General features: G+C 38.7%; 1 protein-coding gene across 3 annotated transcripts in view; it reads right to left on the bottom strand.

Annotated features, from left to right (window-relative positions):
* The window catches only part of SCAF11 (SR-related CTD associated factor 11), a 90,594-nt gene that overhangs the window by 51,938 nt on the left and 18,660 nt on the right, over positions 1-19,996 (bottom strand). For 2 of the 3 annotated variants that reach the window (XM_055394040.2, XM_055394042.2), the window contains exons 2-3: positions 7,225-7,278; positions 1,688-1,769 (exon numbers count right to left, since the gene is read on the bottom strand). In XM_055394040.2, the coding sequence (XP_055250015.2) occupies positions 1,688-1,748 (61 nt within the window). In that variant the 5' untranslated portion in view covers positions 1,749-1,769; positions 7,225-7,278. The remainder of the gene's footprint in view (positions 1-1,687; positions 1,770-7,224; positions 7,279-19,996) is intronic. The other variant, XM_055394041.2, reaches the window with a different exon arrangement.

Below are 19,996 nucleotides of genomic sequence, written 5' to 3'. Positions count from 1 at the left end.
TCAGAGCTGGAGACTAACCTTTAGGACCAACCCAGGTAGGGAAACTGACCCTGGGAGATTCCCCTATTAAGCCAAGACCCTCAAATGGGGTTAAAGTGGTCCCAGCATGGGTTCAGGAAAAAAAAAAAAAAACATATAAATCCTCTGAATGAAAACATCCCTAATTTAGGCCCTCATGATTCCACACCTCATAATCAAACATTACCAAGCCAAAGAAAATAAGTTGACTTGAGTAAGACTTAGCAGGAACAAAAATGTGCTTAGATTTATTTTTATATTTTACAAACTATATTCATTATAAATTCACTTAGATATCCAGTGGCTTCAAACATTAGAACTTTCAAATACTACATTGTTGTTGTTTAGTTGCTAATTTGTGTCTGCCTCTTTGTGACCCCATGGACTGTAGCACATCAGGTTTCCCTGTCCTTTGCTATCTCCTAGAGTTTGCTAGACAGTAGATTAGAGCCAGAAGAAGAAAAATCTGTGAACTAGAAGAACTGAAGAAACTACCCAGACTGTAAGAGACAGAAAAGGAGATGTAATCTGTGAAAGAACGGTTGGAAAATGAGGTCAGAACAAAGTCTAACACATTAACTGAGGTTCAGAAGAAGAGAGTAAAGGGCAGGCAATAGTTAAAGTAGTAATGGCTGAGAAATGATAAAACAAATAAAAAACACAATCCAACAGATAAAGGACACAGTTCAGTTCAGTTCCATCGAAAGGTATACTAAATAGGAGAAAAGAAAATAATTCATGTTTAGAAACAAATTGCCAAACTGTACAACATCAAAGATGAAAAAAAATCTTAAAACCAAAAAGAAGAAAAAGACAGATAATCTACAAGGAAATGACAATTAACTTGAAAGGACATTTCTTGACAGCTAGTAAGAAAACTAGAAAACAGCCCAAAGGGAGAAAAAAAAACAAAACTTCAGAGTGCTAAGAGACAAAATAAATAATTATCAATCCAGAATTGCATTATCATTCTTTGAAAAGCTTAGAAGAGGATACAATTTAAAAATACTTAACCATTTACCACCAAACAGACTTTCACTGCTGCTGCTGCTAAGTTGCTTCAGTCGTGTCCTACTCTGTGCGACCCCATAGATGGCAGGCCACCAGGCTCCCCTTTGCCTGGGACTCTCCAGGCAAAAACACTGGAGTGGGTTGCCATTTCCTTCAATGCATGCAAGTGAAAAGTGAAAGTGAAGTCACTCAGTCGTGTCCGACTCTTCACAATCCCATGGACTGCAGTCCACCAGGCTCCTTCGTCCCTGGGATTTTCCAGGCAAGAGTACTGGAGTGGGGTGCCACTGCCTTCTCCAGACTTTCACTAAAGGAACTCTAAAAAAAAATTTTCTTTTTCTTTCAGAAAGAAGAAAGAGAATGGAAATAAAAAAGAAGACAATAATGATAAAAACAAATGAACAACAGAAAAAATGTCATTCTGAAATCAGCAGGGAGCAAAAATTTAAGAATAAAAAGAGTTCAATGAACTAAAAAACCCTGATTGACTGCAAACAAGACATGAGACGAGTAAAAAAAAAAACTGTGCACTTCTTATTTAGGCAGCTATTTTAGAGTTTAAGAACAATGAAAATATGTAAACAAAAAAATACGTGCTAACAGTTTGGAAACACTAAGTTTTGCTTTCAACACAAAAGCTTTATAAAAATTAAGTTACCTTGCATATCTTCATAGTCCTGATCACCCACATTTACAGTATATATAGTTTTCTTCTTCATTTCTCCTTGAAAAAGGATTTCCTACAGGATGAATGATAACAGAAAATTTTTATGTTTGCCTTGTACACACAATATACATAATTAATTTTTTTAAATCCCAAACTCAAAGAAATTGTTTTACACATAAAAGAATAAAATGTGAAATCAAGTAAGTAAATTTTCTGGATAATCCAACATACTTTCATACTCCCTGCCACCAAGCACAGTCTTTCCGAAAGGAGAAGCCTTATACAGGTATTAAGTAACAAAGACTCATGATAAATTCTGTGGTACAGACATGAATACATCTGGAGCTTAGAGAAAAGAGATCAGTTTTTATTGAAGTTGATAGGTTATGTATTTTAAGAAGCTTAAACACGTTTAAGCAGCAACACAGAATGAACGAATAAAATGGCATATAGGTAGGCCAATCTGACAACTAAGAGTAAGTGGTAAAAGGGCAACTGTGTGTATATATTGAGGAGGGATGGGCATGTAAGGCAAGAAGTTCATCTGAAAGATTACAGTGAAGGTAACAAGAGCAATATAAATCAAGCTGAGCTAGATTGTAGATGGATCTCCAGTGATTGACTGAGAGGTTTAGATTCAATCTTACAGATTCCTCTGAAGATTGACATGATGTAAGCAATATTCACGAATCTTTCAAAAGAACGATCTGCGCAAAACAGAATGGATTATAGTGGGGAGAGATTAGAAGGAGAGATGTTTGTGCATAGAGTAACTGGCTGTGAAATGAACAAAGAAGAAAGAAATTAAGGAGCTGAAGTATTTCCAACATTTGGTAACTACATAAATACAGGGAAGGAGTAAAAGATTATTTTGTCCTAGAGGACTAGGAAAATGGTGATTATAAGAGACAAAATGAGAAACAGTAAAGAAAATTAATTTGTTAGTTAAGGGGAACAAACTTATGAGGTAAAATTATTTTTTAAATCAACTCTTAGAATTCTAGGGCCTCCCAGGCAGCTCAGTGGTAAAAGAATCCACCTGCAATGCAAGAGACTCAGGAGACTCCAGTTTTATCCCTGGGTTGGGAAGATCCCTGGAGGAGAAAATGGAAACCCACACGTATTCTTGCCTGGAAAATTCTATGGCAGGCTACAGTCCATGGGGTCACAAAGAGCTAGACACAACCGAGCACACATGCACACTTTAGAATTCTTTCTTGAATTATTGCAAGACAAGCAATTGCAAAGAACTATTCAAAACTATTTTGGAGTAGCTAGGCAAAAGGAACCACTAAATTCATCAGTATGAGTCGCCCATGTGTGTATGAAGTAAATTTTCTATTAGATTTTTATATACTGTAAACCTGTGAATTTCTATATTAAAGGTTATGTATTGCCTAGGAAAATTCTGTTAGGTTAAGTAAGGAGAAATGCAAGGGCCCATACTTTGACTCAAAACTCAACCAGAAACTAATATGTATAAGAATAACTTAAAGGTTTTAATAAGTTAAAAATCAGAATTTCAACTCAGTTACTTTTAAACTGTTAATTCAATCACAGTCTGCCTTAATAAACGTAGAATGTCAAGAACAAAAGGAAAACTTTTCACTCAGCCTACATGCACATTTGTTATACTTCTGGTACTATTCTTTAGGTATCATGTAACAGCTTATCAAAGTAAACACACTGACTTCTCCAAGTGAGATGGGCCAGGAGGCTTTCAGCAGAGGCCAGCTCCACGACCACTGCATTCATCTAGAGGGGGAGATTACAGTGGTCTGCACTAAAAGGAGAAGCAAGGGTGATAAAAAGTGCTCAGATTCCAGCAGTTTTCAAAATACAGCCATCAGGATAGACTGAATATGGCCTATGTGTTAAGAGAAGATCCCAGGATAACTTCACGGTGTTCAGACTTGAGTAACTAGAATGACAGAACTGCTGAGACAGAACACTTCAAAAATATTCAGGCAGTCATAGGTTGTTGTCCCATTTGATGTTTACTCAGAAGGACATTACCAGTATCACTTGAGAACTTGCCACAAATGCAAGGTACCTCAGGCAGTGCCCTAGCTAGCGAGGAAGAATCTGCGTTTTATCAAGTTCTGTGTAAGACTCATATACACAGTAATGCCTGAGAAACACTACTACAAACAACTTCCAAACCAAGCTGATTTTAAAATTATATTAAGCTTCTGTATGGTCTATAATTGAGTATAACTTCATTCAGAGAAATTCATAACATACCACCTCTCCCATTATGACTGAGAATTCAAAAAAAATTGTAACTTTTGTCATAAGCAAATACATGCTTATGACACTGCCTAGCAATAACAAGCAAACAAGCATCGAATGCAAACCATTACTATTAATGCAGATCTTCCATCTGAATCTGTTTTTTTTTTTAATTGGAGGCTAGTTATTTTACAATCAAATCTGTCTTAAATAAAACCAGGAAGTGCCTCCAATTAACTACTCAAAAATTTGATACTCCCTCTAAGGATTATTAATATTTTTATTTTCCCTTGAAGAAACCATAAAAAAGGCTATTTTTCAGTGATGCATGTGTTAGGGGGGATTCTATTATTATAAGCCAGCAGTCAAAAGCTGGCTAAGTATTTTCTGTAAATAAAGTTTTGCTGAAGAACAGTCATGTTCATTTCTTTGTATTTCCTATGGCTGCTTTTGCAATACAATAGCAAAGTTGAATAATTACGACAGAAATCTTATACTTGGTGTAAAATGAAAATATTTCCTGACATATTAATCAACAAGAAATGACATAGCCATCGGCAATTTCTGGCCTCTCTATGTGAATGAGGACTCCCACAACTGCGATCCAGCAGATGCTGTCACCCCTTACGATGATTTCTGAGGAGCTGGGGGAATACAAGAACAAAGAAACAGGATTGGCCCTAGATAGATGAGGTGCATATGAGAGAAATAAATTCAGTGAGCCCAGAGGCTTGCATCTTCTCATATACACAATGCTAAATTCCTTAACTTGATATCTGATCTTTGATGTTCAGACTGCCTGCTCCCTTTGTTGCAAACTTGTATATAGCCTGACTTCCCCTCCTGCCTCCTTGGAGCAGTTTTCTGAGAAATACTGAGATGCTATCTCCCGGCCTCAGAGTCCTAAACATTCCCACCAAATAAAATAACTCTACTTTCAGGTCGTGACCTATTTTTTTGTCGACAGTGGCAAAGTCTACAATAATTATGAACAGCCCTTTTCAGAAAAAGTTTGCCAACCCTATTAAAGACTATAAAAGGCTGCCTCTTTGGAGATGTGACTCAGTCTCGCACTGCAGAGCCCCTCAAGCTTTCTTAGGTATAGGCATTGATTTACATTTGTATTCAACTGGTACCACAGCACAACAACTACTTATTACACAACTGAGTCAATGCTTCTGCAATGGTTCCTTGAGTTTCTTTAAAAATTGCCTGAAGGCTATGTTCTTTTTGTACATTTATTTTATCAATCTGGCTTCTAGAGTTTTCAACTTGTTTTCAACTCTGTTTGCTTCAGAGTAAGGTTGAGGCAATTAACTCTTTCAGGTTAATAGTTATTTCCTTTCCAGCTTCTTTGCTACATAATCCACTTAACTGCTCTGATCTGTCACTGTTAATTTTTAAATCTCTTGCAGAATGCTCCCCTTAATTTTTTTTCCTACCTGATTTTCACCATAAAGCAATCTTATTAGACTTTATAGACTTGTTTGCCTCAAGTGGGCTATTTTGACAAGCTTTTGTTTAGAATATTCTTTATTTGCATGTTTGGTGCTGGAGCTGTAATACTAGCACTCTTCAGCACAGATAGGAAATGTCCTGTTAGCACAGGTTTTAGAAAAAAACTGCATTCAAACACTAACTAGTATGACACTTACTAGTAGTGTGACAACTTCTTTTAAGCCTGCTTCCTCATTTATAAAGTGTAAATAAAGTAGTAACCATTTCAGTCATTATGAAAATCAAATTACATAAACACGTAATCCATTTAAAGTGTTCAGTTCAGTTGCTCAGTCGTGTCCAACTCTTTGCAACCCCATGAACAACAGCACGCCAGACCTCCCTGTCCATCACCAACTCCTGAAGTTTACCCCAACTCATGTCCATTGAGTCGGTGATGCCATCCAAACATCTCATCCTCTTTGCATGAGGTGGCCAAAGTACTGGAGTTTCAACTTCAACAACAGTCCTTCCAATGAACACCCAGGACTGATCTCCTTTAGGATGGACAGGATGGATCTCCTTGCAGTCCAAGGGACTCTCAAGAGTCTTCTCCAACACCACAGTTCAAAAGCACCGAGGCTTCAGCACTCAGCTTTCAGCTTTCAGCACTCAGCTTTTTAGTCCAACTCTCACATCCATACATGACTACTGGGAAAACCATAGCCTTGACTAGAAGGACCTTTGTTGACAAAGTGATGTCTCTGCTTTTTAATACACTGTCTAGGTTGGTCATAACTTTCCTTCCAAGGAGTAAGCGTCTTTTAATTTCATAGCTGCAATCACCATCTGCAGTGATTTTGGAGCCCAGAAAAATAAACTCAGCCACTGTTTCCCCATCTATTTGCCGTGAACTGATGGGACCGGATGCCATGATCTTAGTTTTCTGAATGTTGAGCTTTAAGACATCTTTTTCACTCTCCTCTTTCACTTTCATCAAGAGGCTCTTTAGTTCTTTCTCACTTTCTGCCATAAGGGTGGTGTCATCTGCGTATCTGAGGTTGAAGTTTCAGACAGCAGAAAAGAAGTACTCAACATCTAGCACATGTGCACAAACACAGGAGTAACACCCCACCCCAAGCAGATTTTAGGTATACCATAGGATTCAAGATGATAAATCTGTATGACTCTCATTAACAATAGACTTTCATTATTTTTACAAACAAATCTGTAAAATCCCCGTATTACAAAGAATATCCACATATGGAAAGAATGATATGAGTAAAAAGTTTACAAAACTTAACCTCTCAAATAGTTCTTCAAACGGAATTTACACAAGGATAAGTAAGTTACTTATTCTACATAGACATTATCAAGATTCTGGTTTATCTGAAAATAAAAATGTTGAAGCAAGACACAAAATCTAGGACTCATACAGTAAACAGCCCTGGGAATTTTGTATCTTATTTTCTACTTTATATAGGCATAGGAAAAGAAACACCAAATGCTGTAACATACGGCTGTCCGTGTACTCAATTGCTCAGTCATGTCTGACTCTTTGCAACCTCACACACCTCAGAGCCTTCCAGGCCCCTCTATTGATGGGAATTTTCCATGCAAGAATAATGCAGTGGGATGCCATTTCCTTCTCCAGGGGATCCTCTCAACCCAGGGATCAAACCCACATCTCTTGCATCTCCCAAATTAGCAGACAGATTCTTTATCACTGCACCGCCTGGGAAGCCCGCAACATATGGCTACTCCAGGAAAAAAGAAAAGGTCATGTTTAAGTAAAGTTCCAACCACAATTTCCTAAGACTCTCATTTAGTTTTTAAGAAGTATTTACGAGGTTTCTTACCCTTAAGATTCTTCAGGTCAAATAGTCAGGTAACTGGTTTTCCATCAAACTTATCTGGAGAGGGAATTATGAAAATTAGTCCTATTTCACTTCACTTTCAAGAAAGGAGACTAGGAAAGTACAGAAAACTACTTATTACAAAGGACCACCAGATGTGAGAATAATTTATTTAGAATGTAAAACATTTTAAGAGAATGACTATATGCCTATAAATATGAAGACACACATAGATCCTGGAAGCAAACAATAATGAAACTATTTTGTTTACAGAGAAGCAGCACAAGAAATTACATTTCAGCATATAGGAGAAAACCAACAGAAAACAAAGTAACGGAGAATTAGAAAAAAAAAATCTACCCCAACAAATAGACTTAGTCTCATCACCTAATAAAGAAATGTAGAAAAAGATACACAAAAGATATTTAACCAGCCCATAAATTCAACAACTATTAGTATTTAAATTATTTCCTGAACTCCAGATTTTAAGTATCCTTAGCCAGTAATCACATCTCGCTTATTTCTCTTTCTCAAGCAGCCCCACAGAACTCCCCACATTTCTACAGTCTGCCTATATAATTCATTTAGTATCTAGTCAGCACTCCCTATTTTCTAAACACCACCAGGCCTTAAGCACCGACACACCTGATTAAAAAAAAGTAACAGCATAGCAGGTGCTATAAGAGCAGTAAGCACAGGATATTACAGAAACACACAATAAGCACCATATCCTTGCAACATATACCTTTGTAAAAAAGGCTTCTCGACTAGCACCAGAAAGATTTAAAATGTATTTTTCTAACTCTCCTCCCCCCCACCAAATATTCTGTACCATTAGAGCATTTCCAAATTAAGGACTCAAAATTTGAATTGTCAAAGTAAACATGATAGTGAGGATCTTAAATTTCATAATAAATGAACGATATACGCAAATAGGTAAATTGATTTTCTGATCATTTTATACTTCCTCTGTGGAAATGACAATTAGGCAAACATGAAAGATACACTGTACCTAATTCCACACAATAAAGTTTTATCCCCCAAAAAAGCTTTTCAGACTAATGTCTGGACATATAGGTGGAAAGAAGTATCTATTCTCTTTCTTAAAATTTTCTAACACAGTACATTTTCATACAATTTATCTGAACATATTAATATCTAACTGAACAACATGAAATTAAAAAAATAACACACCAATTTCTCTCTATTCATGATCACAATAATTACATATTTTTCCAGCATCAAATTTAGTTACAATACCAACCAACAGTAAAACTGAAATGGATATAAAACTCGGAAGACTTACAATCCATTTTTTTTTCAACTTTTGCTTTATTGGATTCATTTACACACAGCTTTTATGTTTCAGTTCAGTCGCTCAGTCATGTCTGACTCTCTGAGACCCCATGAACCACAGCACCCCAGGCCTCCCTGTCCATCACCAACTCCCGGAGTTCACTCAAACTCATGTCCATTGACTCGGTGATGCCATTCAGCCATCTCATTCTCTGTCTTCCCCGTCTCCTCCAGCCACCAATCCCTCCCAACATCAGTCTTTTCCAGTGAGTCAACTCTTCGCATGAGGTTTTGGCCAAAGTATTGGAGTTTCAGCTTTAGCATCAGTCCTTCCAATGAATATATATCCCCTCAAAATTCATGTTGAAACCCTAACCCCTAAGGGTAGACAGTACTGTTAATAAGTGGGGCCTGTGAGACATGTTTAAGAGGGTGAATTGCTCATGAAAGGGATCAGTGCTTTAGAAAAGAGGCTCTAAAAAGATCCCTAAACCCTTCCATCTCAGGGAAAAATATGAGACCTGGAAGAGGGCCCTCATCAAACCATGATAGCACCCTGTTCTCTAACTTCTAGCCCCTAGAACTGTGTGAAATAAATCTGTTCTTTACAAGCCACCCAGTTTTGCTATTTTGTTATAGCAGCCCAAACAGACTAAGACACATGCTCTGCTTTCAGTTACTAATACACATTAGTCCCTGGAAAAGCTTTCTAGTTCAGTTTTCAACAGGGTTATTTGGTTGCTTGTCAGCAGTTGATCAACAAAAGCAATTTCAAGGAATCTTTCCATATTCAATTCCTTCCCCCTGCACCTATATACAAAAAAGTTCTGTTTTCTCAGCACCGTTTACTGATGAACAAACAATTCTATGTCATGCTGTTTATCAGGTAAAATGAAAATAAAGAAGCTGAAGACATCCACATTTATAAGTTTTATAATAAAACCAGTTCCATACATCAATCCAGGAAGTAAAAGTATTATGTCTCCAAAATGTCTCTAATATTCTTGCAATGTCTCCAACAGCAAGTGAATGTCAAGAAGGTCCACTAATATGAAGCATGTCACATCATATGCTATGATAACCAATAACCTACTTATTAGAACAAATCATTTTTTTTAAGTTAAAATGAATAAAAAATAAAACATTTTCAAAAAAGCAAGCCATTTAATCCTCAGGCATAGATTAAAACATAGATTAAACTGAAATAGGAGAAGTTTTTCAAATGTAATTTTGGAAAATCAGAGTTCATGAAAACTATGCCATTACTGTGAAAAAGAAACTAATGTTCCGATTTCCTTCTACACTTAATGTAGCATAATCTCCTCAATAAAACTTGTACTGTTATACATGGCAAGATCATACATATGTTGAAAAAAATAAAATATAATTGCCATTTTCAACTCTAAAATAAGATGCAAGTTAACCTAACATTATAAAATAGATAGTAAGTGAAATGGGGAAGTTCCCATTCTATGTGAAATGGATTAAGTATATTCCATCTTGTTAACCTCACTGAATGAAACTATAAATTCTAGACAGAATGAATGGAGAAGCTAACTGAAAATTAAAAGCAAAACAGTAACAGGTAGTTTGGGGAAAAGCCCCAAATCAGATATATTATCAAACTGGTAATGTGTTTATAATTCTTTCCCACCGAATTTTGCCCCAAAGTTAGGCTTTATGAAACCAGAAACCTATGGAGGGACCACTGTTAAGAGAGACAGAGACACAGAGAGGGAAGAGAGAAGGAAGGGATGTGCGCCCTGCACAAGCAAGCGCTCACAGGCGCCCCAGGAAAAGCCTCCAGCGCTGCCTAAGGGGTAGGAGAGGGGTCTCCTAATACTCAACAGTGAGAGGAATCTTGTTTTTTCCTTTCTGTTCTTCATTCTCCATGAGCCAGTTTCCAAACAATCCTGTGGTGGTGATGGCTACAAGAGCAGTAGCAGAGTCAGCACAAGCCTAAAAGTCTTAGGGAAAGGCACCATCCACAATGACCGCAGAAACTCTGGGTTAATCTCGTTGATTATTCTCCTGCCTTCTGGTCTTTTTGGCTTCAGGTGCGATTGTGGAAAATACACAACACAGTGGAGCAAACAAAGACTTAGCTTTCTAGCCAGAGGACAGAAAGGTGTGTATATGTGTGTAGGGAAGGAAGAAGGTAGTCTCAGGGATCTAGAAAATACCAAGGAAATAATAGAGGAGAGAGCTTGAGGCAGTAATCTGGAAACCATTCAAAATGTCCAAAATACATTTCAGAACTACTTGACGAAAATAGAACCAAAAAATCTCAAATGCTCACCTACATCTGCTTCATTCACTTTGCTAAAGCCTTTGTGTGGATCTCAACAAACTGGAAAGTTCTTAAAGAGATGGGAATACCAGACCACCTGACCTACCTCCTGAAAAACCTGTATGCAGGTCAAGAAGCAACAATTAGAACCACACATGGAACAACAGACTGGTTCAAAACTGTGAAAGGAGTAAGTCATGGCTGCATACTGTCACCCTGCTTATTTAACTTGTATGCAGAGTACACGACATGAAATGCTGGGCTGGATGAAGTACAAGTTAGAATCAAGATTGCTGGGAGAAATATCAACAACCTCAAATATTCAGATGACACCACTCTTATGTCAGAAAGTGAAGAAGAACTAAAGAGCCTCTTAAAGAGGAGAGTGAAAAAGTTGGCTTAACATTCAACATTAAAAAAACTAAGATCATGGCATCTGGTCCCACCACTTAATGGCAAATAGATGGGAAACAATGGAAGACTTTCTTTTATTGGGTTCCAAAATCACTGCAGATGGGGACTGCACCCATGAAATTAAAAAACGCTTGTTCCCTGTAAGAAAAACTATGACAAACCTAGACAGTGTATTAAAAAGCAGAGACATTACTTTGCTGACAAAAGTCTGTATAGCAAAGCTATGGCTTTTCTGTATGGATGTAAGACTTTGACAAGAAAGAAGGCTGAGCACCGAAGAACCGATGCTTTCAAACTGTGGTGACAGAGAAGACTCTTGACAGTCCCTTGGACTGCAAGGAGATAAAACTAGTCAATCCTAAAGGAAGTCAACCCTGAATAATGCATTGAAAAGACTTATGCTGAAGCTCCAATACTGTGGCCACCTGATGTAAAGACCAGACTCACTGGAAAAGACTGATGCTGGGAAAGACAGAAGGCAGGAGGAGAAGGGGACAACAGAGCATGAAATGGTTGGATGGCATCACCAACTCATTGGACATGAGTTTGAACAAGCTCCGGGAGATGGTGAAGGACAGGGAAGTCAAGTATGCTGCAGTTCATGGGGTCACAGAGAGTTGACAATGACTGAGGGACTGAACAGCAACAGCAACATGAGGAAAGACAATGCACAGAAACCAACGCCAAGAAGACACAGATAGTAGAGCGCTGGGTGAACTGTCTGACAAAGATTTAAAGCAGGCAATAAAAATGTTCCAGCAAGTAAAAACAAATTCTCTTGAAACACACAGAAAGCTAGAAAATCATAGCCAAGAAACAGAAGATACAAAGTACCACCAAATGTAAATATCAGAACTGAAAAATGCAATAACTGAAACCAAAAACACACTGGACAGACTCAAGAGCAGAATGAAAGTCAGTGGACTTGAAGACAAGAGTAATAGAAACTACCCAATCTGAACAATACAGAGAAAAATAAGGAGGAAAAAATCATTAGTATCTCAGGAACTGTAGCAGGCAAGAGTCAATTTTGACTCTTGCAAGCTAGATCTATGCCTTTGGCCGCTTTTGTTATTATAATCACATATAATGGCCTGCGACACAGAGAACCCTGCCCCCTCTGCCTGACCCTTAAACTAAAATGCCTTTGTTTAGCTCACAGGGAGATAATCTAAACCTGCCCAACTGTGAATGACCCTGAACAGCAGCACACTCCCCTGCCTGAGGCAGTGTAGAGAAGACTCTACACACGCACATCACCAGATGGTCAGCACGGAAATCAGATGGATTATATTCTTTGCAGCCAAAGATGGAGAAGCTCTATACAGTTACCAAAAACAAAACCAGGAGGTGACGGTGGCTCAGATCATGAACTCCTTATTGCCACATTCAGACCTAAATTGAAGAAAGTAGGGAAAACCATTAGACCATTCAAGTATGACCTAAATCAAATCCCTAACGATTATACAGTGGAAGTGAGAAATAGATTTAAGGGACTAGATCTGATGGAGTGCCTGATGAACTATGGACGGAGGTTCCTGACACTGTACAGGAGACAGGGAACAAGACCATCCCCAAGAAAAAGAAATGCAAAAAAGCAAAATGGCTGTCTGAGGAGGCCTTACAAAGAGCTGTGAAAAGAAGGGAAGTGAAAAGCAAAGGAGAAAAGGAAAGATATAAGCATCTGAATGCAGAGTTCCAAAGACTAGCAAGGAAAGATAAGAAAGCCTTCCTCAGGGATCAATGCAAAGAAAGAGGAAAACAACAGAATGAAAAAACTAGAGATCTCTTCAAGAAAATTAGAGATAGCAAGGGAACATTTTCATGCAAAGATGGGCTCAATAAAGGACAGAAATGGTATGCACCTAACAGAAGCAGAAGATATTAAGAAGAGGTGGCAAGAATACACAGAAGAACTGTACAAAAAAGATCTTCACGACCCAGATAAGCACGACGGTAAGCACGACGGTGTAATCACTCATCTAGAGCCAGACCCCAGAATGCAGTCAAGTGGGTCTTAGGAAGCATCACTACGAACAAAGCTGATGGAGGTGACGGAATTCCAGTTGAGCTATTTCAATTCCTGAAAGATCATGCTGTGACTGTGCTGCACTCAATATGCCAGCAAATTTGGAAAACTCAGCAGTGGCCACAGGACTGGAAAAGGTCCATTTTCATTCCAATCCCTAAGAAAAGCAATGCCAAAGAATGCTCAAACAGCTGCACAAATGCACTCATCTCACACACTAGCAAAGTAATGCTCAAAATTCTCCAAGCCACGCTTCAACAATACATGAACTGTGAACTTCCAGATGATCAAGCTGGTTTAGAAAAGGCAGAGGAACCAGAGATCAAATTGCCAACATCTGCTGGAATATCGAAAAAGCAACAGAGCTCCAGAAAAACATCTATTTCTGCTTTATTAACTATGCCAAAGCCTTTGGCTGTATGGATCACAATAAACTATAGAAAATCCTGAAAGAGATGGGAATACCAGACCACCTGACCTGCCTCTTGAGAAACCTGTATGCGGGTCAGGAAGGAACAGTTAGAACTGGACATGGAAAAACAGACTGGTCCCAAATAGGAAAAGGAGTACATCAAGGCTGTATATTGTCACCCTACTTATTTAACTTATATGCAGAGTACATCATGAAGAACGCTGGGCTGGAAGAAGCACAAGCTGGAATCAAGATTGCCAGGAGAAATATCAATAACCTCAGATATGCAGATGACACCACCCTTATGGCAGAAAGGGAAGAATAACTTAAGAGCCTCTTGATGAAAGTGAAAGAGGAGAGTGAAAAAGGGCTTAAAGCTTAACATTCAGAAAGCTAAGATCATGGCATCTGGTCCCACCACTTCATGGCAAATAGATGGGGCAACAGTGGAAACAGTGGCAGACTTTACTTTTTTGGGCTCCAATATCACTGCAGATGGTGACTGCAGCCATGAAATAAGAAGACACTTACTCCTTGGAAGAAAAGTGATAACCAACCTGGATAGCATGTTGAAAAGCAGAGACATTACTTTGCCAACAAAGATCCATCTAGTCAAGGCTATGGTTTTTCCAGTAGTCATGTATGGATGTGAGAGTTGGACTGTAAAGAAAGCTGAGACCTGAAGAATTCATGCTTTTGAACTGTGGTGTTGAAGAATACTCTTGAGAGTCACTTGGGCAGCGAGGAGATCCAACCAGTCCATATTAAAGGCAATCAGTCCTGAATGTTCATTGGAAGGACTGATGTTGAAGTTGAAACTCCAATACTTTGGCCACCTGATGCGAAGAACTGACTCATTTCAGAAGACCCTGATGCTGGGAAAGATTGAAGGCAGGAGGAGAAGGGGATGACAGAGGATGAGATGGTTGGATGGCATCACCGACTCAATGGACATGAGTTTGAGTAAACTCTTGGAGTTGGTGATGGACAGGGAGGCCTGGCGAGGTGCAGTCCATGGGGTCGCAAAGAGTTGGACGGAAACTGAGCGACTGAACTGAGCTGCCTGAGGCTTGCCATTCTAGGATGTATTTATAACAAAAGGCCTTTTTACTCTTTTTCCACACCTCCTTCCCCACCCCCAACTCTGATCCATCAAAGAACCTGGCATCCAGACCCCAAACAAGATGGTTATTTTGAGACATTAATCTTTCACCTTCTCACTCACCTAGCTTTCTGAATATAGTCATGTTTCTTGCCTCTAAACCTAGTCCTTCAGATTCACTGGCCTCTCCTGCAGCAAGCAGAGCAAGCTTGGTAACAAATTTTGCAAGCCAGCCTTGCTGCTCCTGGCTAGCAGGCCCAGATCAGAGAATACTGAGACAAAGCCCTAAGCAGCTGCTGGAACCATTGACAAGTCTGACTTGTTGTGTCTGTGAGCAACCTAATTTTTCATCCAACCTCTTTTGTAAACTGATGGATTTTACACTGCTGTACCTGACTCAGTCTGAAATCTTCAAATAAGAACTGATGCCTGTGCATTTGTATGTGCTACTGTCTTTGGATAACATTGTCATGGTTGATCTGTGAAAAAGCCCTATTTTATTGGGGTAAACAAAAGTTAGTGCTTACAAACCAAGCAATTCTGAATACAAGAGAAATTAAGCTAAATAAATTTCAGGTTTATGAACTGGGAAATATTCAATATTAAATTAGTACCTGGAATTAATTTGAACTCTGCTGATCTAACAGGCATGTCCTGAGTCACAACATTAAATGGAGTATTAAGTATAATACTTTCATTGTTCCTGAGTTTAATATAAACTAAAAAAGATTTATTATATCTGTTATAAATCTTTCAGCAAAGAAAGTAACTCAATGTGAAGAAACTTCTGAGGAAATAAAGTGCAAATGAGAAGAGTTCAAAGTGTACTTTTAGGTACATTTTGTTACAGGATCTCTCCAGACATTCTGTAACTTAAAAGCTAAAACTGGGCTAAATTAAGTGATGAAAGGTTTATGGAAAATGGACCCCCAAAAGGGTTTTGTATGTGATCAGTAACAACTGACTAAGTTTAAAACAAATTTAATTGAGTAAATGAATCTTAAAGTAAGCTGGTGCAAAAATAAATTTGGCCTTTTTCTCTGCTAAAACAGTCAAATTTTCTGAAGATGCTAAACTGACTTTGATAACAGATTATGTTTATTTACATTTTAAGTAATCAGTTCAGTCACTCAGTTGTGTCTGACTCTTCGCAATCACATGGACTGCAGCACACCAGGCTTCCCTGTACTTCACCAACTACCAGAGCTTGCTCAAACTCATGTCCATCAAGTCAGTGATGCCATCCAACCACCTCATCCTCTGTCGGCCCCTTCTCCTCCTGAATCATCTTTCCCAGCATCAGGGTCTCTTCCAATGAGTCAGTTCTTCGCATCAGGAGGCCAAAGTATTGGAGCTTCCGCTTTAGCATCAGTTCTTCCAATGAATATTCAGGACTGATTTCCTTTAGGGTTGACTAGTTGGATCTCCTTGCAGTCCAAGGGACTTTCAAGAGTCTTCTCCACACCACAGTTCAAAAACATCAATTCTTCAATACTCAGTTTTCTTTATGGTCCAACTCTCACATCCATACATGACTACAGGAAAAACCACAGCTTTGACTAGACAGACACTTTGTTGGTAAAGCAATGTCTCTGCTTCTTAATACACTGTCTAGGTATGTCATAGCTTTTCTTAAGCATCTTTTAATTTCATGGCTGCAGTCCCCATCTGCAGTGATTTTGGAGCCCAAGGAAATAGTCTCTCACTGTTTCCACTGTTTCCCCATCTATTTGCCATGAAGTGATGGGACTGGATGCCATGATCTTAGCTCTTTGAATAGTAAGTTTTAAGCCAGCTTTTCACCCTCCTCTTTTACTTTCATCAAGAGGCTCTTTAGTCCTTCTTCACTTTCTGCCACAAGGGTGGGGTTATCTGCATATCTGAGGTTGTTGATATTTCTCCCTGTAGTCTTGATTCCTGTCTGTGCTTCATCCAGTCCAGCATTTTGAATGATTCACTGTGCATATAAATAAGCAAGATGACAATATATAGCCTTGATGTACTCCTTTCCCAATTTGAAACCAGTCCATTGTTCCATGTCTGGTTCTGTTTCTTCTTGCCCTGCATACAGGTTTCTTTGGAGGCAGGTATTCTCATCTCTTTTAAGAATTTTCCACAGTTTGTTGTGATTCCAGAAAAACATCTACTTCTGCTTCAATGACTACACTAAAGCTTTTGACTGTGTAGATCACAGCAAACTGTGGAAAATTCTTGAAGTACTCTCTATATTTGCCTTTGAAGTCTTTTATCGGCCCTTTGGCTAAGTTTCACCATGACCCACTGTCCTGTTGTATTTTAAAATGTATTCTTGGGGTGGGGTGTTTCTTTGACAGGACTTTCCAAATCAAATTACAGTAAAGTTCCTTTTACCTCTTGCTAGCTGTGGAGTGCTTCAAAGGTCCCTGAAACACCCCAAGAAAGGATGTTAAATTAATTAGGTTCACTTAGTATGTTAAACTGTAAGGAAGGTACTGTCAAATTTTAAGTTATATGATAAATGGTACAGATATTCTAGAGATTACAGAGTTTCTAAGAATTTGGTATGTCCTGGTAGAATATTATCAATCATAATTCTAGTTATTTCCTGAAAGTGTCATATGGCCTAACAGTAAGCAGGCTGCTTTGTCAATGGGATTGTAATCATATGAAAACTGCCTTTTTTGAGTCTTTTGTAGATGGTTACAGTTAAAACTGTTTCCTTTTCGAGATTTATAAAAAAGACTCTGGATATACACATGTTGCTAACTTTCAGACCATAAAGCTGAACTGAGTAAGAAACTGAAGAATTCTAATGCAAAACCTAACGATTTCATAAAGCTGTTAACAAAAAAGACTAGTTACATAGTACTGAGTAAACAAGTTAATATGGTTATAATTTTTACGGTTTCTATCTAAAATGATTACTGGTTTAAATCTGTGCTTTCCAAATGTACGGAAAACCTTCTCCTTAAATTACGACTATGGTAACTTGGTAAATTATACTTTTATGAGCAAACTGAAATATTTATCTTTTTTGTCTCTATCTGGTTGATCCTGCCAGTAGCATATGCTTGTCTCAAATATTAAGCCATCCGTATCTAAGTACGCATGGACTGTGCAGTGAAACTGCAACTAGCTCATTAAATCAGTTACGGCTCCTTTGATCTCTCAATTATTGCAACTGGATTACAACTAGTTACACTAATCATTGTTTAAATTTGCTCCTTGCTTTCAAAATGTGCTTGTTGTCTCCTTGCTGCACTAAGCCACTGTCAATGTTACTAGCTGCATTACATATATTCTAATTTATAAAACTGTTATCTCTTGCAATAACCAATGCACAAATCAGGCCTCAAACAAAACGTCTATGGCTAAATATTTTGGGGAAATACTGTAATAGTGTGATTCTAGGTACTGGAAGAAGCAACAAGGGAAAATGTTTCCTGGATAATATTAATAGTTACACAGTATCTGAAGAATTTTAATTATTGATGAGACCTGGTCCAAGACTTAACACCTAGAGTGACATAGTAAAAATTTTCCCCTGATTTAGGATGAGCCTCGCAGGGCTGTGGGACAAAATTTGATCATGAAATGTCTCCCAAATATTGGTCAAGTTCCTGACCAAGAGGGGAGGATCTGAGAAATGGAATATTTCCTACATGCCCTTTAAAGTAAGCCAATGAGCCTCAGGAAAGGGGAATCAGAGAGCAGTCACTCCCTATGGTGAACCATGAGGAAACTCTGGGAATGCAGAATTACAGGCTCCAGACAGTTGATTATAAATACATATATATATATATACACATACACGTTAAGTGTTTTATTGAGCCCTGACTCTTGCATCTTCCCATGGATAGAAGAGCACTAAATTTCTCGAGATGCTGCCTCTTGGGTTTGAAGCTCAATATTTCTAAGTCTACATGTATAAAGTGAACACTTATCCAAGAGGAACAAAGGAAGAAAATCTTAACATCTAGAAAGCTGTCATTGATGGCAGACGCTCCCAGAAAGATCCTTCTGACAAAGCAATTAGAAGGGTCATTGTCCCTTTTCCCACAAGATTGTGGAATGGACTTTTGACAGCAGGGAATTGTATCCAGCAAAAGTCAAATTTTGACTCTTGCATGTAGATCTTTTGTCGCTTTTTTGTTTATAATCACACATAATGGCAGGCCTCGCACATGGGCTTCCCTTGTGGCTCAGCTGGTAAAGAATCCGCCTGCAATGCGCAAGACCTGGGTTCGATCCCTGAGATGGGAGGATCCCCTGGAGAAGAAGGGAAAGGCTAAGTTCAGTCACTCAGTTGTGCCCAACTCTTTGCAACCCCATGGACTGCAGCATGCCAGGCTTTTCTGTCCATCAACAACTCCTAGAGCTTGCTCAACTCATGTCTGCTCAGTCAGTGATGCCATCTAACCATCTCATCCTCTGTCGTCCCCTTCTCTTCCTGCCTTCAATCTTTCCCACCATCAGGGTCTTTTCCAATGAGTCAGTTCTTTGCATCAGGTGGCCAAAGTATTGGAGCTTCAGCTTCATTATCAGTTCTTCCAATGAATATTCAGGACTGATCTCCTTTAGAATGGACTGGTTTGATCTCCTTGCAGTCCAGGTGACTCTCAAGAGTCTCCTCCAACACCACAGTTCAAAAGCATCACTTCTTCAATATTTAGCTTTCTTTACAGTCCCACTGTCACATCCATACATGACTACTGGAAAAACCACAGCTTTAACTAGATGGACCTTTGTCAGCAAAGTAATGTCTCTGCTTTTTAAGATACTGTACAGGTTGGTCACAGCTTTTCTTCAAAGGAGAAAGCATCTTTTAATTTCACGGCTGCAGTTATCATCTGCAGTGATTTCGGAGCCCAAAAAACGAGTCTCTCACTGTTTCCACTGTTTCCCCATCTATTTGCCATGAAGTGATGGGACCGGATGCCATGATCTTAGCTTTCTGAAAGTTGAGTTTTATGCCAACTTTTTCATTCTCCTCTTTAACTTTCATCAAGAGGGTCTTTAGTTCTTCTTCGCTTTCTGTCATAAGGGTGTTGTCATCTGCGTATCTGAGGTTATCGATATTTCTCCCAGCAATCTTGATTCCAGCTTGTGTTTCATCCAGCCCAGCATTTTGAATGATGTACTCTGCATATAAGCTAAATGCTGGGAAAGGTTACCCACTCCAGAATTCTGGCCCAGAGAATTCCATGGACTGGTTCACAAAGAGTCGGACACGATGAGCCACTTTCACTGGCA

This window comes from Moschus berezovskii, chromosome 6 (assembly GCF_049115385.1).
Source record: "Moschus berezovskii isolate FMDL1 chromosome 6, NW_MosBer_1.0, whole genome shotgun sequence".
NCBI classification, from domain to species: Eukaryota; Metazoa; Chordata; class Mammalia; order Artiodactyla; family Moschidae; genus Moschus; species Moschus berezovskii.
Note: the sequence above shows the minus strand (reverse complement) of the source record. Positions and strands in the feature narration are given on the sequence as shown.